This window comes from Salvelinus fontinalis, chromosome 25 (assembly GCF_029448725.1).
Source record: "Salvelinus fontinalis isolate EN_2023a chromosome 25, ASM2944872v1, whole genome shotgun sequence".
NCBI classification, from domain to species: Eukaryota; Metazoa; Chordata; class Actinopteri; order Salmoniformes; family Salmonidae; genus Salvelinus; species Salvelinus fontinalis.
In genome coordinates, this window is record NC_074689.1 from 28,046,465 (window position 1) to 28,074,040 (window position 27,576).

The window sequence follows — 27,576 nt, forward strand, 5'->3', positions numbered from 1 at the left end:
TATGATACCTATATATTTCTAAAAAGGCCAATATGATGTGTACCCACAGAAGGACCTGCACATTTTCGTACTCAGTCAAACCTCGAGATGCATTTAGTTGTGACACTCATAACACATCATGCGCAAGTTACCTTTCTTGACATTTCTATATTATATTCAGAATGAATCGTTTTTACATTACAGAAATTGCTGTCAGTGCCATCATAACGGAATCGATAGTAGATTCTCCAGTCGTTGTAATCTTTAAGAGCCAATGAATTTCGGGCTTCTAAAAACGGTGAATACACGGTATCCAACCGCAGCTCAAGAAGAGGACAGAGACCCTCCTTTCTGCGTAAGCGCAACCAACCAACAGTGGGCATTCATTAATATTTCTTTGGGAGTGAGATATAGTATACAGATGCGTGACTACTTTTCGCTAAATAGTTTTTTTTATTTAAACGAGCTAATTGCAGGTGCGATTTTGGTCCTTGTTTTTTTAACATAGCATTTGAGATCTGTTCCAGTTTTTGATCATTTTGATGTAGTGTCGCTGCTAAAAGATGCCGCAGCCGAAATCCCGAAAAATCGCCGTCCTGGGCTACAGATCCGTCGGTAAGTGGGCGCAATTTAGTCGTTTTCAGTGGTGGCGAGGTCTATTGTGCGGTTTCTATGTAGGCGAGTTCAATGACGATAGCTTCACATACAACTAGCAAGATGTCAACGACATGCTCATATCGAGCGGCTACTACAACAATGTCCGCTGCCTGGTCAATTGTTGCTGTTGAATCAGCCAGTCAGCTGAATGTCACTCAACTGGAAACCCACGACTCTATAGAGATTTCGTTTAGAACTGTAGCATAGGCCTACCCCCTACTAACCAGCGCTAGTAGGCCTCCCATTGAAATCGCAATTTAAATGGCAGTCTATAGTTAATTGCATTATGCACAGTACTTTAAGTCATGTTTTATATTTTTTGTTACGTCAACGTTGTTACGCAAGCCACTAACTAGCAAGACGGAGTTCACGCCACAGCAGGAGCGGTCCTGATGCTGGGACTTAATACCCCAGCTAGCACATTTGGTTTCTTAAAATTGTGGAAACGAACGTTTTTTGTTTCCCATTGATTCTGGGAACGAAGCAATTAGTTTCCTGAACAGTAAACATGTTCCGAGAACAAAGTTAACATTTTGCCTGTTCTGGGGACCTTCATTTTTAGGTTGCATGGAGGTTCTGAGAACGTTTTACTATGGTTTCGTGAAAGTTTTCCTGGGAGTTTTTATTAACGTTCTGAGAATGGAAATCATAGGTTATTTGGAGTTTTTTGAATAACTTTAAAATGTTCACTGAATGTGTCAATAAGACTTTGACTAACACTGCTAGCTTAGTCTGTTGAACTCCAAGCACAGGTGGGACAAATGTTCATGAATTTACTTAGCCATTCAAACATGTATTTTTTATTGTAGCACAGCGTCAGTGAGATTCAAACCTATGATCTTCAGTTCTCTATCCATGTAATTAGTCCACTGCGCCACTAGGATGGAGATACCAAGCCATGTTTCTTTAGTTTTTTTTACTCATACAAAGCTGTTCCATTTTATCTATTCAAACACCATATATCAAAGGAAACAAGCACTCATTAAGATCAGGTGTGGCCAATTAGTGGGAACGGCCAACACACTTTACAAGATAGAGAGTTTGGACACTGAAAAAGGAACGTTTTTCAATAACATTCGTATAACGTTCTTTGAACATTACTAATGGTTTCTTGTGTTTTTCATGGAAAGGTTTCTAAATGTTCTGAGAACATGACTTAAAATATAATCGTGAGGAAACCTGGTGGAAACGTTATGCTGTATGGTATTGAAGTATTGAAATTCCCATAGGAGAGCGTTGTTTCTTATCATTCTCTGAACATTCCTAGAACTTACCAAAATGTTTATTCATTGAAATGTTCTGTTAGTTTTACTTTGCAGAAATCACTCTGCCATTTCCTGATTGCTAGAACTATAATAGTTTGCCTAATTTCAATTTGTGACAAAATAAACTAATCATTGAATCATTGTACCATCTAAACCGCTGTCAAATATATTTTCCATAGCCAAAATTATTGTTGTTTGACCTGTTTGAATCTGGTGTACAAAACCAAAAATAAAGACGCAAAAACCTAAACTTAAGAACGGGAAGCATAGAAATAGCGCGCAAAATGGATCTACCACTTTTTAGACTTATTTTCAAGTAGGATGATTGATCTATAACTCACATTTCTATGTGAATTTGGTCAGGTCACCTAAAATGTTACATATTGCCACTTTAATAAAAAAACAAGAAAATGTATATTATTTTGTCAAGTTCCATAAATGTGCTGAGAATGTTCCATGTGGTAGCTTTTTATGAAGGAATATGCCGGTTAACCTCATGACTTTTGAATTTACCAAACTCAGTAACATAATCTGATTACTTTTAGTTGCTTCTGAATGACTTTCCCCTTTGGGTGCATTAGAAGAAGACAGGATCCATCAAACACATTTGGTGTGTTATCATAGTGGTCTGACTTGTGTTCACTCATTCAGATGGAACAAACTTGCATGTGTGCCTTTTTTCAATGTTGAATTTAATTTCATTGAGTAAACAGAAAGGTGTCAATGTATTTTTTCTGAATTTAAAAGAAGTCCAAGAAGTAATCCTCTAGTTTTTAAAAGTAGCCTACCTGTAATCTGATTAGATTATTATTATTTTTTACTGGTAACGTAACTGATTCGTTTGTTTTTGGTAATCAGATTACATGTAATCAGTTACTCCCCAACCTTACTAGTGAAGTGACTAGTGAAGGGAAGAAAACCAGTAATTGCATGCTGGCCTAATTCAATGATTTACATTTTGGCCTTCCGAGTGGCGCAGCAGTCTACGGAACTGCATTGCAGCGCTAGAGGCGTCACTACAGACCCAGGTTCGATCCCAGGCTGTATCACAACAGGCTGTGATCGGGGTTTTGATTAACTTTAAGTTTGGCTTGGATGCATATTTTATGTGGTTGAAATACTGTCAGCTATAATGACGCTGATAAAGATAATACTTTTACAGGTGGTCCCTAACCGCGCATTCATGCTCTCAAGATGCTGAAATTAATAAATCTGATTTCTCCACTCCTGTTCCCGAGTCAAAATGTACATTTGGTGTATCATTTTACTGCATGAAATGCTTAATTCTGCAGGAGTTAATATTATATTAGACTATGACGTTTTCGACCTACAGGGACCGCCTGTAAAAGTGTTCAGATTTCAGCTTGGCTACTATTACATTAAACCCATCTGAACAGTACAGTTCCCCTGATGTGCCATTTTGAAGTCCCTGTCTTGTGACTGTTACATTTGTGTAGCGCCTCATCCTCTTTTACCACTTTACCAAATCTTTCCCGAACAGGCTTCTGGCCCTCACTTCTCTTTATTTCGCAGCTTTTCTCTTATTGAAATAAACTCCGAAATTGTCCTTTTTTCCTCAGTGTATCAAAGTTAACTTTTTCTGCCCAAATTCCCAAATGCATTTGGCAGTTGGCTTGTATTTGGCACGCTACAGTAAGGCCTTATCGCTTAGGCTACGCGCTAATTCCAGATAAAAATAATGAATGAAAAACCTCAATGTATGTATCTTATAGATTTTTTTAAATGAATTGTTTTCTCTTTATTCAACCCGCGGATATAACCACGGGGACTGCGGGATATGAGTCAACCCGCGGATATAACCACGGGGACTGCGGGATATGAGTCAACCCGCGGATATAACCACGGGGACTGCGGGATATGAGTCAACCCGCGGATATAACCACGGGGACTGCGGGATATGAGTCAACCCGCGGATATAACCACGGGGACTGCGGGATATGAGTCAACCCGCGGATATAACCACGGGGACTGCGGGATATGAGTCAACCCGCGGATATAACCACGGGGACTGCGGGATATGAGTCAACCCGCGCATCACTATTAGACACGTCACCTTGGTATTACCATTAATGTCAGAGGTTGAGCCCTTGACATGATAGTCTCAAAACTATTTTCAGAACTTGGTCCACAAGATGCAGTGGATATTTTCCATGCCAGACATGTTTGTATTACTGTCCGGTTTTGGATGTAGACCATATGTCACAGCTTCCAGTCGTTATACCAACCTCGCGGCTTTGGTTCACAAAGAACATGGAATAATGTTGTACCGCATAGTTAAGCAAATGTTTTTATAATATCTTTCTGCCATTGCCGTACAAATGTACACCACAAGTGTAATGAAATCGCTGTTGCAAAATCCTAGCAGTATACTATAGGCTTTTCCATTTTTAGTTTGGTTCATTCACAAGACAAGTCCAAGAAAATCAAGTCCATAGACTACAGTATAAGGATTAAATGTTCAGCCTGTCATTTCCAGTGTTCACATACATTCTAAAGACAATTGATAATGTCCCCATGTTTCTGTCTTCATGTCCTCATAAAACCTTTTTTTGCCATATTATTGTACTCCAGCTATTCATCCCGTTTTCTTATATTTTCAGCCTTCCTACTATAATATGCTGCACATGTTGTACTGTATACTAAAGGCTCAGAAGGACACCCGCAGTGCGTTACAGCGACACACACATAGCAAAGCTGTTAATTGGCAAGTCTCCAGTCTTTGTAACAGTCATGCTGAATCTTTAAATATGTTCTGTGTTCATAGGCTTTGGCTCGTGCCTCATTAAAGCCAATGAAGAGGAAGGAGAAAATTGGTTTGTACAGGGCCATGGAATACACTACTCCTTCCTGTTTCAACACACATTGTGTCAGCTCACTGCATAATCTGCAACTCCTGCATCTGGCCATTGTTTTGAGGTCGCATACAATTACAGAGAGAGAACTGTATGTTCAGATGTTTTTGTCGCAGGGGCTATTTATAGTTCAGAGGATGCCTGTGTCCTCGTCAAACTTAAACTGCGGCCAGGTTTGATAACCTGGTTAGAATGATGTACATTCCCTATGCATTTCTAATGTGTCGTCAGCAAACCAAACAGAAAACCGGTGTGGAACCGGGTTAACATTATGTAGGCCAGGGTTCCCCAACTGGTGGGACCTGCGGGTGCTTTTATTTGCCCCCCCCCCCCTCCCCCCCCACAGTTTTTGAGCAGTGTTTAAAAAATATATATATATTATTTTGGAAAGTGATTTTAATTTTGGAAATCAAAGTATTCCAACGCATAATAGAGATGTGGTCGTATACAAATAATAATTTATTGGATTATATAGTACTTTTCTACTAACTGAGGTACTCTAAGCGCTTTACATAGTAGGGAGAAACTCACCTCATCCACCATCAATGTGTAGCACCCACCTCAGTGATGCACGGTGACAACTGTTGTGCCCAGAGCGCTCATCACACATCATCTGTCAGGTGGAGAGACCACAGAGAGTGACGACACAGAGTCAGGACACCCGTTTTAGCGTCCCATCTGAAAGACGCCACCCTAAAAAATGGTCCAGCGGCTGAATGTAGTTGTCGATCCATGATGTAGGCTATTTCCAATGGTGTTCATCAAACCAAGCTGAGAACTTAATTCCTTTTTTGGGGTATCTGTACTTGACTTTGCTATTTATATTTTTGACCATTTTTACCTCACTACGTTCCTAAAGGAAATAATGTACCTTTTACTTCATACATTTTCCCTGACACCCAAAAGTACTCGTTACATTTTGAATGTTTAGCAGGACAGGAAAATGGTCCAATTCACACACTTATCCAAGGAACTTCCCTGGTCATCACTACTGCCTCTGATCTAGTGGACTCACTAAACAAAAATGCTTTGTAAATTATGTCTGAGCTTTGGAGTGTGCGCCTGGCTAGCCGTAAAAAAAAGTTAATGGTGCCATCTGTTTCGCTTAAAGCAACAATATGTAACTTTTTGGGCGAGCCGACCAAATTCACATAGAAATGTGAGTTATAGATCTTTCATTCCCTTTGAAAGCAAGTCTAAGAAGCGGTAGATGTATTCTATGTGCGCTATTTCTATGCTTCCCGTTCTGCAGTTTCGTTTTTACATATTTTACTTTGGCTTTTGTACACCAGCTTCAAACAGCTGAATAAACATTATTTTTGGAAATGGAAAATATGTTTAGATTGTGTAGAAAACCATTGTACAATGACTGCTTGTTTGGTCTCACAAACTGAAATGTAGAGTTTTAGCAACCAGGAAATGGCAGAGCAATTTCTGCATAGTGCATTTTTTATATAAGGAATTTGAAATGATACTTAAGTACAGTTGAAGTTTACATACACTTAGGTTGGCATCAACACATTTCTTGTTAACAAACTACAGTTTTAGCAAGTCGGTTAGACATTTACTTTGTGCATGACACAAGTAATTTTTCCAACAATTGTTTACAGACATATTATTTCACTTATTCTATTCTATATTATTATTATATCATTCACTGTATCACAATTCCAGTGGGTCAGAAGGGTACATACACTTAGTTGACTGTGCCTTTAAACAACTTGGAAAATTCCAGAAAATGTGTCATGGCTTTAGAAGCTTCTGATAGGCTAATTGACATCATTTGAGTCAATTGGAGGTGTACCTGTGGATGTATTTCAAGGCCTACCTTCAAACTCAGTGCCTCTTTGCTTGACATAATGGGAAAATCAAAAGATTAGCCAAGACCTCAGAAAAAAATGGTAGACCTCCACAAGTCTGGTTCATCCTTTGGAGCAATTTCCAAACGCCTGAAGGTACCACGTTCATCCTTACAAACAATAGTACGCAAGTATAAACACCATGGGACCCCTCAGCCATCATACCGTTCAGGAAGGAGATGCGTTCTGTCTCCTAGAGATGAACGTACTTTGGTGGAAAAGTGCAAATCAATCTCAGAACAACAGCAAAGGACCTTGTGAAGATGCTGGAGGAAACGGATACAAAAATATATATTTCCACAGTAAAACGAGTCCTATATCAACATAATCTGAAAGGCCGCTGAGCAAGGAAGAAGCCACTGCTCCAAAACCTCCATTAAAAAAGCCAGATTACAGTTTGCAACTGCACATGGGGACAAAGGTTGTCCTCTGGTCTGATGAAACCACAATAGAACTGTTTGGCCATAATTACCATTGTTATGTTTGGAGGAAAAAGGGGGAGGCTTGCAAGTCGAAGAACACCATCCCAACCGTGAAGCACGGGGGTGGCAGCATCATGTTGTGGGGGTGCTTTGCTGCAAGAGGGACTGGTACACTTCACAAAATAGATGGCAGGAAAATGTGGATATATTGAAGCAACATCTCAAGACATCAGTCAGGAAGTTAAAGCTTGGTCGCAAATGGGTCTTCTAAATGGACAATGACCCCAAGCATACTTCCAAAGCTGTGGCAAAATGGCTCCAGGACAACAACGTCAAGGTATTGGAGTGGCCATCACAAAGCCCTGACCTCAACCCTATAGAAAATTTAAAGGGCAGAACTGAAAAAGCGTGTGTGAGCAAGGAGGCCTACAAACCTGACTCAGTTACACCAGCTCTGTCTGGAAGAATAGGCCAACATTCATCCAACTTATTGTGGAAAGCTTGTGGAAGACTACCGAAACGTTTGACCCAAGTTAAACAATTTCAAGGCAATGCTACCAAATACCAATTGAATGTATGTAAACTTGTTCGAATGGTGTACATTTCGTGCACATTGTGACTATCCTTCGCTGAAAGAGCCCAACATACTACAAGTGGAATCCACAAAGAATCTGAAAGCATTTCAAACTACGTAGCCTATTTTATATTAACCTCAAACGACTGCATGTGTGTCCCTGGAGTTTCACCACCCGGGGAGACGAGATGGTTCGTTTTGGACTGGGAGGTGATCATTCAGCGTTGATGCCAAACTAGTGGAGCGTTGAAAATGGGAGCGAGCTTCTCATTCATTCTGACGCTCCACTCCTTCGGGCTTTTCCCACAGAGCGAGAGAGTTCAAGTCTCTCCAACCATGCATCGCAGCACTCCACTCTCCATTGTTATAGCAACAGGCTGCTACATATATATATATAAGGACTGTATAGGAGGGTTTAGATGGAGTAAGGCCTCTGTAGTGATAGTACTCCAACACTAGTGGGAATATCTATTGATAGTAGAACTGTAATATATCCTGTGTGTTGTGCTACTGCTCCAGGTTAAACACTGTGTGGTTTGTGAATGCAGCGAGAATCCCTTATATTGATTTGAAGAGTTATTTTTATTGACTAAAGTCCACTTTCTGTTTTCTACCTGAGTGAATACCGGAAATGCAGTAATTTTAGAAGGTTGCTATTCTGGCACATCGATATTATGGAATTGTCTAAAAGGCCAGAAATCATAGCCTAGTACCAGTTTTACCTGCATTTGAGCTATGCTCTGTTTCTTGAATATTGCCAGTTTTGAAATTAGCCTAATGTGATGGTGAAATAGCATGCATTGTGTTTTCTAAAGATATAGCCCAGGCTCAGCATTTTGGCATTTAGCAGAATCGGATCAAACCTTGTGTTCACACAGGGAAGTCAGAGTATTTGGCCTTTCCCTGTAATGCTGATGAATTACAACATATGATAATCAAAGGACATCGATCAGCGAAGATTCTCCATTTTCTCTTTGCAGGTAAATCCTCCTTGACAATACAGTTTGTGGAAGGCCAGTTTGTCGACTCGTATGACCCAACCATTGAAAACAGTAAGTGTGTGATGTCATCACCGCTCTCCCTCCAGGTTTCTGAGTTCTGGACACAGACAGGTGCATGTCTCTAGGCTCCTCATTCATGGTGAAGTTCACACAACTGACTCAGCAGACACTTTATGTATTTGCACTAGAGAAAACAAGAGATAGAGAACAGTACAGATTTTCTTTTTAAACATATATATTTTTTAAAGGGGTGTGCAGGTGTGGTTGGAAGCCCAAGGGCTTATATGAAAACCACACCACAAAAAAAACAATACATAAGTACACACACTATTAGAAAGGGCACCCATGTACACACTTGTTTGCTCACACACACACACGCACTCTCTGTCTCCAATAGGAGCATTTTTATTAGTGGGTTGTGTGGGAGGACTCTGTTTCATCGCCACTACAGACTATTTGCATGGAGAGCCAAGGGAGCTTTCCTGATGTTTGTGAATGAACAGTCGTTTTGACAGAAGGTAGTGGTCTACCTCACTCATAGTCTCTCATAGGTAGACAAACCAATAACACACACACTTCAGTCAGACATACACGCGCGTAATACACATTGTTGGTATGGCATTGCCCTTTGTTAGCACGGAGCACACAGCTTAAGCTTAATGCATGTTACAGTAGCTTAACACTCCTAGGGTAGACTGTGTGTTCCTGCCTACTGTATCTACGGTGTCTTAATGCTCGGGGAGCTTCCATCCATGCAGCCTCCAGTGAAAGGAACGTCTAGTTATTTTTAGCCAGCCAGGGCTTATTTTTTGTGTGAATGAAACGCTTGATCGGCCTCAGCTGCTTCTCTAAGCCCAGGAACGTAGAATGCTTCCCATTTTTATAAAATGTGCTGGCTTCCATTCTTCAAACATGATTCTAAATTACTACAGTTGCGATGTGGATTTGGCTGTCTTTCCTGCTATTTCGGTGTGTGTGTGTGTGTGTCGCGCTTAAATAAGCCACTGAAGAAAACCCCCTTAGCTCACCTGTGATCCCAGCCCACCGGTCACCACAGAACCACCACCTCCTGTGATGAGGCACAAGGGTGGATATGGGTTGTCACCTCCACTCACCTCCTGTGATGAGGCACAAGGGTGGATATGGGTTGTCACCTCCACCACCTCCTGTGATGAGGCACAAGGGTGGATATGGGTTTTCATCTCCACTCACCTCCTGGCACAAGGGTGGATATGGGTTTTCATCTCCACTCACCTCCTGTGATGAGGCACAAGGGTGGATATGGGTTTTCATCTCCACTCACCTCCTGGCACAAGGGTGGATATGGGTTTTCATCTCCACTAACCTCCTGTGATGAGGCACAAGGGTGGATATGGGTTTTCATCTCCACTCACCTCCTGTGATGAGGCACAAGGGTGGATATGGGTTTTCATCTCCACTCACCTCCTGTGATGAGGCACAAGGGTGGATATGGGTTTTCACCTCCACTCACCTTGAAGAAGAAAGCGGTGTACATGTGGTCTTGTCCATGAGCTCGGAGGGAGTAGCCTCTGTCTATTGGGCAGTCGGCAGGCAGTTCAGTTCCAGTCATCCAGAGTAACAGCCCAATCAGAATGTGTCTCAGTCCTGCCTGTTCTAGTTGATTTAAACACGTCACTTCCACTGTGTTATGATCTCAGGACCACATCAACACGTTGCCCTACTTGTCTCTCTGCTTCACCATGATTTGTCATGGGCTCATCAAAGCGATGTGGAGAAATGGCCTTCTTAATTGTAATGAATGAGGCGTTCTTTGTGTCTCTATTTGTCTTGCTAATTCTATGTTCTTTTAGAATACCTCTGACAGAACTGTAGGTCTGTAGAATCACTTAGGAACTCTAAGGCTGCATTTACACACAATCCTCATCTTTTCCCCAATTATTGGCAAAAGAGTTTTTCTGATTGGTCAAAGACCAATTGGTGACCAAAAGATCAGAATGACTGCCAGTGTAAACACAGCTTTAGTACTTCATTTGTCTTCCTTTCTCTCTCTCTCCTCAGCGTTTACGAAGATGATCACAGTGAATGGTCAGGAGTACCACCTGCAGTTGGTGGACACAGCTGGGCAGGTGTGTCCCTCTTACCAGTGGAGAGACTACTCACACATCATAATGTTGTGGTCAGACTGCCAGTGGGCCACTCTGTGAGAGCCAACATAAGTGTAGACTGGGACCAGGGGCAGTGTAGACTGGGACCAGGGGCAGTGTAGACTGGGACCAGGTGTAGATTAGATCTCAATTGACATCCTTATTCAGCCTCATTCCACATACAGTAGCTACATTTCCTCATTTTTCCCATCGTAGAGTAGATATTCTATCTCTCTCTGATGTTTGATGAATCCTTCCACAAAAGGCCTCTTTCTCTCTGGCAGGATGAATACTCCATTTTCCCACAGACCTACTCCATAGACATCAACGGGTACATTTTGATGTATTCTGTCACGTCAAATAAAAGGTAGGTAAGCTCCGCCCTCTCCTTCATACTGCTGCTAAAGCTTCGTTGCTTATCCCTGAGTGATCTCGTCGCTGAAGATTTCTTTGAATCTATCTGGTAGATCTCCCCTCTCTCTCGTAAAAGGCATGAATAAACCATTGCAGCTATTATTATTCATAGTGAGCTCGAACACCTGCCAAATCAATGCGTTCTCATGAAAATCTCATTATTTTGTGCCTCTGCTAGTTTGAAATTAAAGATCTAGTCACGTTTGAAAGGGAAGACGTGAAGTAGGTTATTTTGGTGAATATTAAATTACAAATAGTACCTCTGATCTTTCACATTTCTATCTGTATGCTATTATATGGAACAGGGCTTCTGTATGTTGCAGTATTAGAGGTAGCTGAAATATATGAATCAGAGATGGTCGTTTCTAGTACGTGTGGGGTGTGTGTTCTACCTTGCCTCCATATCAGCTGGAGATTAAATCAAATCATTCCATCTAGCTCTCGCCTCCCTTGCCTCTTCTCTCTTAACCTCACCATCTCTCCCCTCACTGGCTTCCTCTCCATCCTACTCTCTTTCATCACTCCATCCATCTCTCAATTACACACTCACTCTCTTTCTCTCTCTCTGTCATATATAAGGACTGTATAGGAGGGTTTAGACGGAGTAAGGCCTCTGTAGTGATAGTACTCCAACACTAGTGGGAATATCTATTGATAGTAGTACTGTAATATATCCTGTGTGTTGTGCTACTGCTCCAGGTTAAACACTGTGTGGTTTGTGAATGCAGCGAGAATCCCTTATATTGATTTGAAGAGTTATTTTTATTGACTAAAGTCCACTTTCTGTTTTCTACCTGAGTGAATACCGGAAATGCAGTAATTTTAGAAGGTTGCTATTCTGGCACATCGATATTATGGAATTGTCTAAAAGGCCAGAAATCATAGCCTAGTACCAGTTTTACCTGCATTTGAGCTATGCTCTGTTTCTTGAATATTGCCAGTTTTGAAATTAGCCTAATGTGATGGTGAAATAGCATGCATTGTGTTTTCTAAAGATATAGCCCAGGCTCAGCATTTTGGCATTTAGCAGAATCGGAACAAACCATGTGTTCACACAAGGAAGTCCGAGTACAACAGTAGTGATACTACACTCGCTCGCGCTCTCTCTGTCTCTCTCTCTGCCGCTCCGTGTCTCTCTCTCTCTCTCTGCCGCTCCGGGTCTCTCTCTGCCGCTCCGTGTCTCTCTCTGCCGCTCCGTGTCGCTCTCTGCCGCTCCGTGTCGCTCTCTGCCGCTCCGTGTCGCTCTCTGCCGCTCCGTGTCGCTCTCTGCCGCTCCGTGTCGCTCTCTGCCGCTCCGTGTCGCTCTCTGCCGCTCCGTGTCGCTCTCTGCCGCTCCGTGTCGCTCTCTGCCGCTCCGTGTCGCTCTCTGCCGCTCCGTGTCGCTCTCTGCCGCTCCGTGTCGCTCTCTGCCGCTCCGTGTCGCTCTCTGCCGCTCCGTGTCGCTCTCTGCCGCTCCGTGTCGCTCTCTGCCGCTCCGTGTCGCTCTCTGCCGCTCCGTGTCGCTCTCTGCCGCTCCGCGTCGCTCTCTGCCGCTCCGCGTCGCTCTCTCTCTGCCGCTCCGCGTCGCTCTCTCTCTGCCGCTCCGCGTCGCTCTCTCTCTGCCGCTCCGCGTCGCTCTCTCTCTGCCGCTCCGCGTCGCTCTCTCTCTGCCGCTCCGCGTCGCTCTCTCTCTGCCGCTCCGCGTCGCTCTCTCTCTGCCGCTCCGCGTCGCTCTCTCTCTGCCGCTCCGCGTCGCTCTCTCTCTGCCGCTCCGCGTCGCTCTCTCTCTGCCGCTCCGCGTCGCTCTCTCTCTGCCGCTCCGTGTCGCTCTCTCTCTGCCGCTCCGTGTCGCTCTCTCTGCCGCTCCGTGTCGCTCTCGCTCTGTCGCTCTCGCTCTGTCTCTTTGTCGCTCCGTCTCTCTGTCGCTCCGTCTCTCTGTCGCTCCGTCTCTCTGTCGCTCCGTCTCTCTGTCGCTCCGTCTCTCTGTCGCTCCGTCTCTCTGTCGCTCTCTCGCTCTGTCGCTCCGTCTCTCTGTCGCTCCGTCTCTCTGTCGCTCCGTCTCTCTGTCGCTCCGTCTCTCTGTCGCTCCGTCTCTCTGTCGCTCCGTCTCTCTGTCGCTCCGTCTCTGTCGCTCCGTCTCTGTCGCTCCGTCTCCGTCTCTCTCTCGCTCCGTCTCTTTCTCGCTCTGTCGCTCCATCTCTCTCTCGCTCTGTCGCTCCGTCTCTGTCGCTCCGTCTCTGTCGCTCCGTCTCTGTCGCTCCGTCTCTCTGTCGCTCCGTCTCTGTCGCTCCGTCTCTGTCGCTCCGTCTCTGTCGCTCCGTCTCTCTGTCGCTCCGTCTCTCTGTCGCTCCGTCTCTGTCGCTCCGTCTCTGTCGCTCCGTCTCTGTCGCTCCGTCTCTCTCTCGCTCTGTCGCTCCGTCTCTCTCTCGCTCTGTCGCTCCGTCTCTCTCTCGCTCTGTCGCTCCGTCTCTCTCTCGCTCTGTCGCTTTGTCTCTGATGTTAGTTTATGTATAGCCAATTGGAATTTGTGGCCTCTGTCTCTCTCTTTCAATTCAATTTGCTTTATTGGCTTGGCGTAACAATGTACATATTGCCAAAGCTTACTTTGGATATTTACAATATGAAAATAATAAGAATCATAATTGTCAACGGGACAACAGTAACAACAATAACCAAGGGTCAAAATAGCCATACATTGAACAATAACAATAAGCATACAGTAGAGGACATGTGCAGGTTGATTGGTCTGTCAGACACTGTCCCTCAACTTATGGCAGGCAGCAATGTAGTGCGCTGCCAACCCACAGCTCTCTGCGTCCTCCCCCAACAGGACGGGTAGCCTACTCTCATCATAGAGGTCTTTGAAACCTTGAATAAGGGTTTCAAATTTGGGGAAATTATACACTCTAATTGTTTTATATTTTTCACATTTTGTCAGGAAATGCAGCTCCGTCTCAGGTTCTGCTATTGTGCAGTGGTTGCACAGCCTTTCCTCTACAGGGAGCCAGGTTTTCCTGTGTCTGCCCTTCTCAATAGCAAGGCTGTGCTCACCGAGCCTGTACTTTGTCAAGGTTTTCTAAGGTTTTGATCAGTAACCAAGGTCAAATAGTTAGCCACGGTGTACTGTCGATTTTAGGGCCAGATAGCACTGCATTTTGCATTGTTTGTGCTTGTGTTTCCCAGTAAGCAATATAGTTTTGTTTTGACTATTGTAATTTGGTTTATTCTGATTGATTGATTGGACGTTCTGGTCCAGAGGCTTCAGTGTGTTAGTAGAACAGGTTAGTGAACTCAGCCCCAGGACCAGCTGGATGAGGGGACTCTTTTCTTTGCTCAGCTCTTGGCATTGCAGGGCTTGGTAATGATATGAGAGGTGGTCACTGTATTTTAGATGTTTCCAAAACTTAATTGCTCTTTTTTGAGTTTTTATTATTAGTGGATATTGGCCTAATTCTGCCCTGCTTGCATTGTTTGTAGTTTTCCTCTGGACAAGTAGGAGAATCTTACAGAACTCTGCATGCAGGGTTTCAACGGGGTGTTTGTCCCATTTGATGAAATCTTGTTTTGCAAGTGGACCCCACACCTCGCTGCCATAAAGTGCAATTGGTTCAATTACATATTCAAATAGTTTTAGCCAAATTTGAATAGGTATTTCAATTTGAATTAGCTTTTTAATGGCGTAGAATGCCCTGCGTGCTTTCTCTCTATTCATTCACTGCCTCATTAAGGTGTCCAGTTGAGCTTATTTTTAAACCTCAGTAATTGTAGTGTGTGCAGTACTCTATATATTTTGTACCAATTGAGAACTTTGGTCTAATTCCCTGAGATCTGGATCTTCTCTGGAAAATCATTATTTTAGTCTTTTTGGGGTTTACTGCCAGGGCCCAGGTCTGGCAGTACTGCTCTAGCAGGTCCAGGCTCTGCTGTAGGCCATGTGCTGTGGGTGACAGCAGGCATAGGTCATCTGCGAAGAGTAGGCATTTATCTTCTGAATTGTGGAGACTAACCAGGGGCTGAGGATTTTTCTAGAATAGTTGCCAATTTGTTGATGTAAATATTGAAGAGTGCAGGGCTCAGATTGCAACCCCGACGAAGGCCCCGCCCCTGGTTAAAGAATTCTGTTCTTTTCTTGCCAATTTTAATGCTGCACGTATTGCCAAACTACATTGATTTAATTATGTTTTACCCCCTACACCACTTTCAATAACTTTGTATAACAGTACTGTATGCCAAATAGAATCAAATGCTTTTTTGGAAGTTGATAAAGCAAGCGTATATTTTGGTATTATTTTGGTGGACATGTTTATCTATCAGGGTGTGTAAAGGTGTAAATATGATCAGTCGTGCGATGTTTTGGTATAAATCCAATTTGGCTTTTACTCAAGACATTGTGCTTATTAAGGAAGATTAGAACTCTTACATTTATAATACTACAGAAAACCTTCCCCAGTTACTGTTGACACAAATGTGTCTGTAATTGTTAGGGTCAAATTTGTCTCCGTTCTTAAAGATTGGGGTTATGAGTCCTTGATTCCAGATGTCAGGGAAATAACCTACACTCAGGATCAAATTAAACAGTTTTAATATAGCCAATTGAAATGTTGCACTAGTCAGTTTGAGCATCTCATCTAGGATGCCATCAGGTCCGCATGCTTTTTCCAATTTGAGAGCCTGAAGTTTCTTATAGAGCTCCTGGTCAGTAATTGGGGAGTCCAGTGGATTTTGATTGTCTTTTATAGCTTTTTCTACTTAATTCAACTTCTCATGAATTTGGCGTTGTTCTGCGTTTGTGTCAATTTGAACGGTGTTTTAAAATATTTTGTATCTTTTCAAAGTTGTTTGTGTTTATGGACTCCTCAACTAGTGTCAGCTGCTTGCTGTTGTACTGTGCTTTTTAGTTCTGAGTGTACGTTTATAGAGTTTTAAAGTCTCACAGTAATGAAGGCGTAATTCACCATTATTTGGGTCTCTGTGCTTTAAAAAAAAAAAAAAAGTCTCTGTCTGGCTCTCTGTCTGTCGGCTTCTCACTCACCGTTAATACGAGAATGAAAAAGTACAGAAGCTCTCCTGACTGCAGAGAGTTGACCAAAATGAAAGTCATATTTTATTTGACCAGGAAAAGCCCATTAAGACCCAGGGTCTTTTGCAAGGGCTTCCTGATAACTACTGCTGCATTTTCTCTCCTGTAATGCCTCCATACATTTCCAGACAATCATTTCAACAGGATTCATACTATAGCAAATGATTTGTCCTGTGTAAGACTATTGTACTGGATGTGTGTGCCCCAGAGACTTATGTAAGATGCCATGGGAGCGGGCCTAGGGAGACTTTCCCTGGAGAAATGTGTTCCTAACCCCATCCCGTCATGTCTTCCTACTGGCCAGTTAATGATGTCAAATTTCGTTAATGTCCCCATTGATTTACATGCAATTCTACTGACCAGATTGGGACTCAACGTTCGTCATTATATATTGAGTCTCAAACCCTGCGTCAGGTCTAGCTCCACCCTCTGCCGGGTTTTTAAAAAACAGATGCATCTGGTTTTCAGAGGAAATGGAAAGAGAGCCTGTGACTCGACTTCCCCTTTTGGACGTTAACAAGGCGACTCTCCATCTTAACTCCTCCTCCACATTTACTGGATTGGTTCAACAGTGCAGATGAGAACCTCCCCCTCTTCTTTTTCTCCTCAGGACCAGAAAGAAAGATGAGACACGAAGGAATTTATTATACGCCTGCTATGTTGGGTTGAGTTACATAGGCCTCTACAGTAGACTATGGCACTGATTTATTATACGCCTGCTACGTTGGGTTGAGTTACATAGGCCTCTACAGTAGACTATGGCACTGATTTATTATACGCCTGCTACGTTGGGTTGAGTTACATAGGCCTCTACAGTAGACTATGGCACTGATTTATTATACGCCTGCTACGTTGGGTTGAGTTACATAGGCCTCTACAGTAGACTATGGCACTGATTTATTATACGCCTGCTACGTTGGGTTGAGTTACATAGGCCTCTACAGTAGACTATGGCACTGATTTATTATACGCCTGCTACGTTGGGTTGAGTTACATAGGCCTCTACAGTAGACTATGGCACTGATTTATTATACGCCTGCTACGTTGGGTTGAGTTACATAGGCCTCTACAGTAGACTATGGCACTGATTTATTATACGCCTGCTACGTTGGGTTGAGTTACATAGGCCTCTACAGTAGACTATGGCACTGATTTATTATACGCCTGCTACGTTGGGTTGAGTTACATAGGCCTCTACAGTAGACTATGGCACTGATTTATTATACGCCTGCTACGTTGGGTTGAGTTACATAGGCCTCTACAGTAGACTATGGCACTGATTTATTATACGCCTGCTACGTTGGGTTGAGTTACATAGGCCTCTACAGTAGACTATGGCACTGGTGGAACAACATTCCTCAACTAGATGTTGGAAAGGCATCTAACAAGCAAAAAATAGCACATTGTTAAGTACAGTAGTATTGAAATGGCACGTTAAGGACAGTAGTATTGAAATGGCACGTTAAGGACAGTAGTATTGAAATGGCACGTTAAGGACAGTAGTATTGAAATGGCACGTTAAGGACAGTAGCATTGAAATGGCACGTTAAGTACAGTAGTATTGAAATGGCACGTTAAGTACAGTAGTATTGAAATGGCACGTTAAGGACAGTAGTATTGAAATGGCACGTTAAGGACAGTAGTATTGAAATGGCACGTTAAGGACAGTAGTATTGAAATGGCACGTTAAGGACAGTAGTATTGAAATGGCACGTTAAGGACAGTAGTATTGAAATGGCACGTTAAGGACAGTAGTATTGAAATGGCACGTTAAGGACAGTAGTATTGAAATGGCACGTTAAGGACAGTAGTATTGAAATGGCACGTTAAGGACAGTAGTATTGAAATGGCACGTTAAGGACAGTAGTATTGAAATGGCACGTTAAGGACAGTAGTATTGAAATGGCACGTTAAGGACAGTAGTATTGAAATGGCACGTTAAGGACAGTAGTATTGAAATGGCACGTTAAGGACAGTAGTATTGAAATGGCACGTTAAGGACAGTAGTATTGAAATGGCACGTTAAGGACAGTAGTATTGAAATGGCACGTTAAGGACAGTAGTATTGAAATGGCACGTTAAGGACAGTAGTATTGAAATGGCACGTTAAGGACACTAGTATTGAAATGGCACGTTAAGGACACTAGTATTGAAATGGCACGTTAAGGACACTAGTATTGAAATGGCACGTTAAGGACACTAGTATTGAAATGGCACGTTAAGGACAGTAGTATTGAAATGGCACGTTAAGGACAGTAGTATTGAAATGGCACGTTAAGGACAGTAGTATTGAAATGGCACGTTAAGGACAGTAGTATTGAAATGGCACGTTAAGGACAGTAGTATTGAAATGGCACGTTAAGGTCAGTAGAATTGAAATGGCACGTTAAGGTCAGTAGAATTGAAATGGCACGTTAAGGACAGTAGTATTGAAATGGCACGTTAAGGACAGTAGTATTGAAATGGCACGTTAAGGACAGTAGTATTGAAATGGCACGTTAAGGACAGTAGTATTGAAATGGCACGTTAAGGACAGTAGTATTGAAATGGCACGTTAAGGACAGTAGAATTGAAATGGCACGTTAAGGACAGTAGTATTGAAATGGCACGTTAAGGACAGTAGTATTGAAATGGCACGTTAAGGACAGTAGAATTGAAATGGCACGTTAAGGACAGTAGAATTGAAATGGCACGTTAAGGACAGTAGAATTGAAATGGCACGTTAAGGACAGTAGTATTGAAATGGCACGTTAAGGACAGCAGTATTGATGGTTCTTCTCATTTGAGGGAGGCTACTTCTCGTATCAAAGCTTATGTCGTATCGATTTCAAGCAATGGTTCAACTGCAACAGTCCTCTTTTTTGAACGCAGCCCTGATTTTGTCCCAGTCTGGTCGTTAGGCAACGTTTGTCAATGTAATCATGGTGGGTCATGCCTCCATCAGCCCTCTCCAAATCCATACCAATGTAATCATGGTAGGTCATGCCTCCCATCAGCCCTCTCCAAATCCATACCAATGTAATCATGGTAGGTCATGCCTCCCATCAGTCCTCTCCAAATCCATACCAATGTAATCATGGTAGGTCATGCCTCCATCAGCCCTCTCCAAATCCATACCAATGTAATCATGGTAGGTCATGCCTCCCATCAGCCCTCTCCAAATCCATACCAATGTAATCATGGTAGGTCATGCCTCCCATCAGTCCTCTCCAAATCCATACCAATGTAATCATGGTAGGTCATGCCTCCCATCAGTCCTCTCCAAATCCATACCAATTGTAATCATGGTAGGTCATGCCTCCCATCAGCCCTCTCCAAATCCATACCAATGTAATCATGGTAGGTCATGCCTCCCATCAGCCCTCTCCAAATCCATACCAATGTAATCATGGTAGGTCATGCCTCCCATCAGCCCTCTCCAAATCCATACCAATGTAATCATGGTAGGTCATGCCTCCCATCAGCCCTCTCCAAATCCATACCAATGTAACGCATTTAATGAGAAAATGATTCTCTTTTTGATGAGGCCCCTAATTAAAAATCTATGTAGGTGATAAAAGGCCGTGGTTAATTTATCCTTGTTATTGTTATTATTATTGTGAAGATGTGGATGGATCAGCACCCACTTAGCTCTCAGATGGTGTGGCTGCTTATTCTCTCACACACACACACACACACACACACACACACACACACACACACACACACACACACACACACACACACACACACACATTTAAGAATGCATTTATATACAAGTAAACATTTTTACACACGTTTCTAGACCCAAGTATTGAACTGTATAACTTTTGTAAGATGGTTTCTTTGAGAATGGATTTAGTAATGTTGTGTTGACTCTGGCCTTGTGTTGAGTAGGAGTTTTTTTTAATGCTTTAAATGCTTTTTATTTGGGCTGATCATAAAAGATTGAATGACCTTTTTTTTGTTTTCTTTTGTAGTTTTGAAGTAATAAAAGTTATCCATGAAAAATTATTGGATATGGTGGGTAAAGTACAGTAAGTAGACTGTTCCTCTATCTGACAATGTTTCTATATATATATATATATATATATATATACAGTGTTTCACTGATTCCTTTGACTGACAGGATTTTGTCTTCTGCAGAGTACCCATCATGTTGGTGGGGAACAAGAAAGATCTACACATGGAACGGTATGACACACACACACACACACACACACACACACACACACACACACACACACACAGCTAGTCTTCCTAGAGGAACCAGACAGTTCTTTTCATTTTCTTAAATTAGATTTAACAGGGATTTACTGTTCGGACTGTCTTGTCGTTATGTTTGAGTCTGTGGAGACCTGTTCAGCTGACCCGAGTGGAGAGAAAGTACATTGGTTCAGCAGAGGGTGCGAAGCTGGAATAAACCTTTAGGACTTGATCTCCTGTCATTTTATGGGCCATTTTAAGGCTCCACAGCTTACATCTTTTGCACGGAGGGCGAAATTGCAACAAGCTCTGTCTCACTGCAGAAGGAGATGTATATCCACGTTCTCCAAACGTCAAATTTCAGTCTTTTTGTTTCTCCTGCTCTAGCATTCCATTTCTCCAAACGTCAAATTTTGAAGTAATAGGTTAAGTTTAGTCACTCATTCTGAATGGTTAAGGTAAGGGTTAAAGTTTTGGATAGGGTTTTGGATAGTGTACAAAACCAGTATCCACGGCTGGGGTCGAACACTTACCCTTCTGATCCAGAGTCATGAGATTACACTTATCCACAACCCTCATCCACAACGTCCTGGCAAAACCCAAGTCTACTTGGTGGTAATAGCGCTCGCTGTTGCCCCTAGTGGCCTGTTTTGAAGGCATGGATAGATGTCAGATTTTGCAGTCAATCTTGAACGATCTCCCTGGAAATGCCATTCCCTGGTAAACAGTGGTCCAGTCTGCTCTAAGCTGTCTTTGGCTCAAGCTCTGTTAGTTAGGCCTAATTCCTAACTTGAGAATGTAGAAAGTATGGGAGGAAAGTGTAGTGGTGGTGGTTATTGTAAGACAGTGTAGTAGTAGTTAAAGGAAGACAGTCTAGTAGTTATAGGAAGACAGTCTAGTAGTTATAGGAAGACAGTCTAGTAGTTATAGGAAGACAGTCTAGTAGTTATAGGAAGACAGTCTAGTAGTTATAGGAAGACAGTCTAGTAGTTATAGGAAGACAGTCTAGTAGTTATAGGAAGACAGTCTAGTAGTTATAGGAAGACAGTCTAGTAGTTATAGGAAGACAGTCTAGTAGTTATAGGAAGACAGTCTAGTAGTTATAGGAAGACAGTCTAGTAGTTATAGGAAGACAGTCTAGTAGTTATAGGAAGACAGTCTAGTAGTTATAGGAAGACAGTCTAGTAGTTATAGGAAGACAGTCTAGTAGTTATAGGAAGACAGTCTAGTAGTTATTGTCTGCTGTCTCTTACCAGTCCTTTACAGTATAGTACGAACTGTATTATGTCTGTTACCAGGCCTGTAGTATAGTACAGTGTAGTACACACTATTCTGTCTGTTACCAGGCCTGTAGTATAGTGTAGCACACACTGTATTCTGTCTCTTACCAGGCCTGTAGTATAGTGTAGTACACACTGTATTCTGTCTCTTACCAGGCCTGTAGTGTAGTACACACTGTATTCTGTCTCTTACCAGGCTTGTAGTATAGTGCAGCACACACTGTATTCTGTCTCTTACCAGGCCTGTAGTATAGTGTAGTACACACTGTATTCTGTCTCTTACCAGGCCTGTAGTGTAGTACACACTGTATTCTATCTCTTACCAGGCCTGTAGTGTAGTACACACTGTAATCTGTCTCTTACCAGGCCTGTAGTATAGTACAGTGTAGTACACACTGCCAGCCTGATGCTTTTCTGAAAATGGGTCACTCACTCATAGCGCTACATCTTTCCTCCTCCCTCCTTTTTTATTTCTGCTTCATCTTTCATACTCTCCCTCTCCGTCATTCCCAGAATAAACAGGAAATGGGGCACAGCCATCTCAAAGCAGGAAATGTTGTCTGCCATTCCCTTCCTCATACACATACACACTCTGGCCCCGTTGAGGTGATGTACACACTCTGGCCCCGTTGAGGTGATGTACACACTCTGGCCCTGTTGAGGTGATGTACACACTCTGGCCCCATTGAGGTGATGTACACACTCTGGCCCCATTGAGGTGATGTACACACTCTGGCCCCGTTGAGGTGATGTACACACTCTGGCCCCGTTGAGGTGATGTACACACTCTGGCCCCGTTGAGGTGATGTACACACTCTGGCCCCGTTGAGGTGATGTACACACTCTGGCCCCGTTGAGGTGATGTACACACTCTGGCCCCGTTGAGGTGATGTACACACTCTGGCCCCGTTGAGGTGATGTACACACTCTGGCCCCGTTGAGGTGATGTACACACTCTGGCCCCGTTGAGGTGATGTACACACTCTGGCCCCGTTGAGGTGATGTACACACTCTGGCCCCGTTGAGGTGATGTACACACTCTGGCCCCGTTGAGGTGATGTACACACTCTGGCCCCGTTGAGGTGATGTACACACTCTGGCCCCGTTGAGGTGATGTACGCAGCATTGAGATTATTCATATTCTTCTCAGTGTGGAGTGAGGTGGTGAACTGTCCATTGAACGCACACACAGCCACCCAGACACACAGACACACAGGAGCCTAGTAGACTGTGTTAGTCCACTAAAGTAATCAAGGCATTACTGATCACTTCCCCATCTCTTCTCCCTGTCTCGAGGGCAGTGAAAGGCTTGCGCTGGGCGAAGTGAGAACCGGCTGGACCTCTTAATGAATCAATAACTCCAGGCTATTAAATCACAGGAGTGGATGGGAGTGAAGGGGTTACACCCCTGTGCTATGTAGCTTTGGGCTCGGCTGAAGACTCATGCGATGCAGTTAGGATCAGGGGGGAAAAGGGGATGTTATCTTAGTATTGTGATGCTGTCTTTTTAGTTAGTCGGCGTGGTGTATAAATAACCTGGTATTACCGCCACACCGGCGGTCACAAGTCATGAAGGCAGTCAAATTTCACATGACCATTTAGTAACAATAATTAGGTTTCTCCAAGCTCTGACGCTGCTGCTGGCTGTTAGTAGCCTACCAAACTTGCTAACTGCCTGGTACTCAGCACTCGATTGTCCTTCTAATCACTCTGACATCAATGCAAATGTGTTTGAAAATGTAATCAAACACTTCATGAGAGCTCATGTTGCACAACATTTCTATAGGCTATGCAATTGCAGAAGAAACAGAGTGATGGCCTCTATTAAAAAGAGGAGGGTCCCATCAGCTAGGCCTACTATATTTATTTCTCAACTTTCCTAATATAAGCATGTTGCTTATATTTACAACAGGAGTATAGCCTACCTGGCTGGCATGAAGAAGAAAAACAACACTGGGAAATGCATCCTCCAATCACTATTTAAGTGCATAGATGACATGTATTTTTTTCCGCTGCCCCTGTTTTGATACAGGTGCATGATAATGGTCCATTCTAAATTTAAACATATTTAAAACATATATTATTTAGTATATGTAAAGACAAGATTAAATCAAGAATAGTCTGAGTGACAATATTAGCATATCACTTGTGAATTATATATTATCTCTTGTGAATGATGCCCAACGTAAGGCAAGAAACAATGTCTTTTTTGTGACTTTTTCTCATGTTCGCACACCTCATGTAGCCTAACCCATAGGCCTATATGTTTGTATCACAACTAAAGCGGACAAATAACTTCTTAAAATTAAGCACATGAATCCGCTTTACAAGGGGTGTAGAGCCTGACTGGCATACATAAGCAGCTCGTGAGTTTCAAGTTTGGGGAAGATAATTTTCCCCATAAAAATGCATTACACAGAAAATGTCTTGCACAGAAAATGCTTCCATTGTTTAAGCATATGTTGCAGAACAGTGTATTAACAAAGCATTAGAGTTGACAATCCACTGACGGAATTGTCAACAGATAATTAAAACAGACATATCTTTGCCTCTAAAAATACAAGTTAAATACAAACATTTGTAAAATATGGTAAATTATTAATTTGAAAATTGCCAATTAAAACAACCATTTAAGACACATCTCATGGAGTTTATCAGATCTTCGGACACATCTTTTAGGAATCACAGATTTGAGAGAAATATTGTTTAACATTCACAGACTGCTATTGCAAGAAACTACATTAGATAGTTATTCAGTTAATATCCACTATTACACGTTTTTTTTGAATTTGAAACCCTTTTTTGGAGAGTTTGAAATTGGGATCCTTTGCTCCAGAGCATGACCAGCTGTCACGGCCGTCGAAAGAACTGGACCAAAGCGCACATATTCCTTTTATTAAGATGACGCTGACAAAAACAATAAACAATACAAAAACGACCGTAAAGCTTAAGGGCTATAGTGCCACAAACAAAGACAAGTATGGTTCCCAATCAGAGACAACGATAGACAGCTGCCCCTGATTGAGAATCATACCCGGCCAAAACAAAAACATAGAACATAGAATGCCCAAACCCAAAATAGAGACATAAAAAGCTCTCTAAGGTCAGGGCGTGACACCAGCATAGATCTGACATGGAAATTAATAATATTGAAAGTATTTAGAAAATTCCCCAAAACAAATATTTTCTCTTATAAAATTGCCCTAAATTGTATAAGTTTGAGCTCAAATAATGCACACAAAAAAAGAAAACTATAAAAATAGTTTCCCTGTCGGACAAGGATTGTCCCGAATTTCCTGCTTTTCTACACATTTTGGCAGTTTTAAAGCTACTTTCCTGTAATTCAAAACATTTATTTCATAGCATATGAACACATCATAAGTTATCTGCCGGTCCCCCCCACCTTGCGGGGGCGTGCGCTTCGCCAGTGTGAATAGCATGCTATTCTCATGCTTAAGTTCAAGGTCAGAATATGCGTAGAGAAAAGTGCATAAAAAGGGAATTACATTCCATTTACGTGTGCTTGACTCCGGTCGGAATTCCCCCATAGTGAAAACCTGAGATGGTATAGGGAGAGTGACCACAGCTCAGTTTCGTCATTAGAGCCTTACCCTCCTATAATGCTCCCATTGGATTTTAACACTTTCACATATACTGTTTGATATTCTGTTCCCCTCAGTACAATCAGGAACTGTGTGTATAGGCTGTGCTGCTGTCACAAGCTAATTGTAGTCACTGATATATTGTTTCCCCTCTCCCCTCAGTGTAATCAGTTGTGAAGAAGGCAAAGCACTGGCTGACTCGTGGAACGCAGCGTTCATGGAGTCCTCTGCAAAAGAGAACCAGGTGATGATGATGATGATGATGACTGGACATTCACTCCCAGAGCCATCGGATAGATGGAGTTTGACATCTATTGTAGTGGGTGCCATCTTGGCACCGAATGTTCCAAGGCAATTAGTCTAGTTTGAATACATACAGTAAGAGTAATGTAAAGGAAGAAACATTTGGTGCCAACATGGAAGATAGTTTGAATACATACAGTAAGAGTAATGTAAAGGAAGAAACATTTGGTGCCAACATGGAAGATAGTTTGCCAAGTGTAATACCTACAGCTTTGTTCATCATTCTCAGCTCATCAATCTCTCTTTTATCAGTTCTCATCCCTGTCATTCCTGGGTAGGGGGGACCAGAGCTAGGCAGGGGAATAGGGGGGCAGCAATGGTAGGGTAGACATTGATCAGACCCCATTTCTGTGCTGTAAGTAGTGAGGACTCCAGACCAGGGTGTCGTTTTGATCTCGGTCCCCAGGAGGAGAGGCCTTTTCTGGGGATGCTGAGGACAGCAGCCTGGGCTCCAGAGAGAGGCAGAGCTTCTAATTTAATTTCTCATTTGCTACTTTGATGTACATGTTACTGGAGAACACCAAACACACCTCTTCCAAGAAATGTTCCTCTGCTCAGGAATAGGCCCTACTGCTGAAGAAGACCATAAAGGTTTCCTATTGTTGCAGATAAAATTATTATTTTGATTGATACTTCTTTAAGGCTGTTGCAGAATCTCTCCATAGTCGTTTCAAGGTTATAGTGGTTTTGTTGTAGGTAAAGTACAAATAGTGACTCGAGGTGTCCTGCTTCAGATCAATATGTATGTTGAACAAAGAACTAACCGACTGTTGTATTTGTTTTTTGAAGTTATTTAAATGGTATGGTCTGAATGCATCATTCAACATAATTGTTATTTTACCAAAGGAGGCATGTTAGATCCATTGGAAAGGAGATACCTAGTCCGTTGTACAACTGAATGCATTCAACTGAAATGTGTCTTCCGCATTTAACCCAACCCCTCTGAATCAGAGAGGTGCGTGCGGAGGGCTGCCTTAATGGACATCCACGTCTTCGGCGCCTGGGGAACAGTGGGTTAACTGCCTTGCTCGGGGGCAGAACGACAGATTTTTACCTTGTCATCGAGGATTCGATCCAGCAACCTTTCGGTTACTGGCCCAACGCTCCTACCCGCCAGGCTACCTGCCGCCACATGCTGCTGTGTGTTGATGATATCAAAAATTCCAGTGTTTCAACCTTCTTTCTTTCCCAGCAGCCACAATTCATCTGTCAATGTTTGGTTTTCTTTTAGATTTGCTGGTGTGAACTGAACACATTTCACCATCACCATTTAACCTACCTATTAAGCATAGAGCAGAGAAAACATCGGTCTGTACACTCCTGTTGTCTTGATATGGCATAATTTCTGTCCTCTGACTTCCTGTTTCCTGTGTGAGTCAGACAGCGGTGGAGGTGTTCAAGAGGACCATCCTGGAAGCGGAAAAAATGGAGGGGGGAGCCCCCCAGGGCAGGACGTCCTGCTCCCTGATGTAACCATCCGCCTCGGGCCCTCGCAACCCGTCCCCAACCACAGCACTGGACACTGGGAAATCTCTCTACTTGAAGTGGCTAACTGCCTGTTCTCCCTCAAGAAACGTCTTCTGTTTTTCCCTTTTTTTTGTTTTTTTGGGGGAAGGACAGAGGAAGACTTTGACATTAAGAGTAATTATCCATCCCAGCTTAGAGTACACTCGTCTCACCCCCCCCTCCCTCCCTGACTTCCCCTTCTTTTGAGAAACCAAACGTGGGGAAATATCGAGCCTTACTTCTCATTTAAAGCCTGTAATCTCATTGCTACCTGACCCTGCCTTCCCCTTGAAAAGTTTGTATAACAACATATTTCTTAGTTATTATTATGGCCACTACAGTTGGCCAGCATTCATTCACTAGTGTAGTGAATGTTGATTCCCTTTTTTTTATTATTGTAATCATTAAATCTGCATATTGTTTCACTACAGTTTGATTTTCTGTCTGATTGTTTCTCAGAATTTGATTTTT

General features: G+C 42.7%; 1 protein-coding gene across 2 annotated transcripts; it reads left to right on the forward strand.

Moving 5' to 3' along the window:
- Positions 1-273: 273 nt before the first annotated feature.
- On the forward strand, positions 274-27,535 carry LOC129823066 (GTP-binding protein Rheb). Of its 2 annotated transcripts, XM_055881782.1 has the most exons (8): positions 289-594; positions 8,610-8,681; positions 10,671-10,738; positions 11,041-11,123; positions 20,189-20,245; positions 20,355-20,402; positions 25,459-25,540; positions 26,980-27,535. In XM_055881782.1, the coding sequence occupies exons 1-8, from the start codon at positions 543-545 to the stop codon at positions 27,070-27,072; spliced, it is 555 nt and encodes a 184-aa protein (XP_055737757.1). In that variant the 5' UTR covers positions 289-542; the 3' UTR covers positions 27,073-27,535. The 2 variants fall into 2 exon arrangements, with proteins under 2 accessions (XP_055737758.1, XP_055737757.1); XM_055881783.1 differs by lacking the exon at positions 20,189-20,245 and having other exon boundaries at positions 274-594.
- Positions 27,536-27,576: the final 41 nt, after the last annotated feature.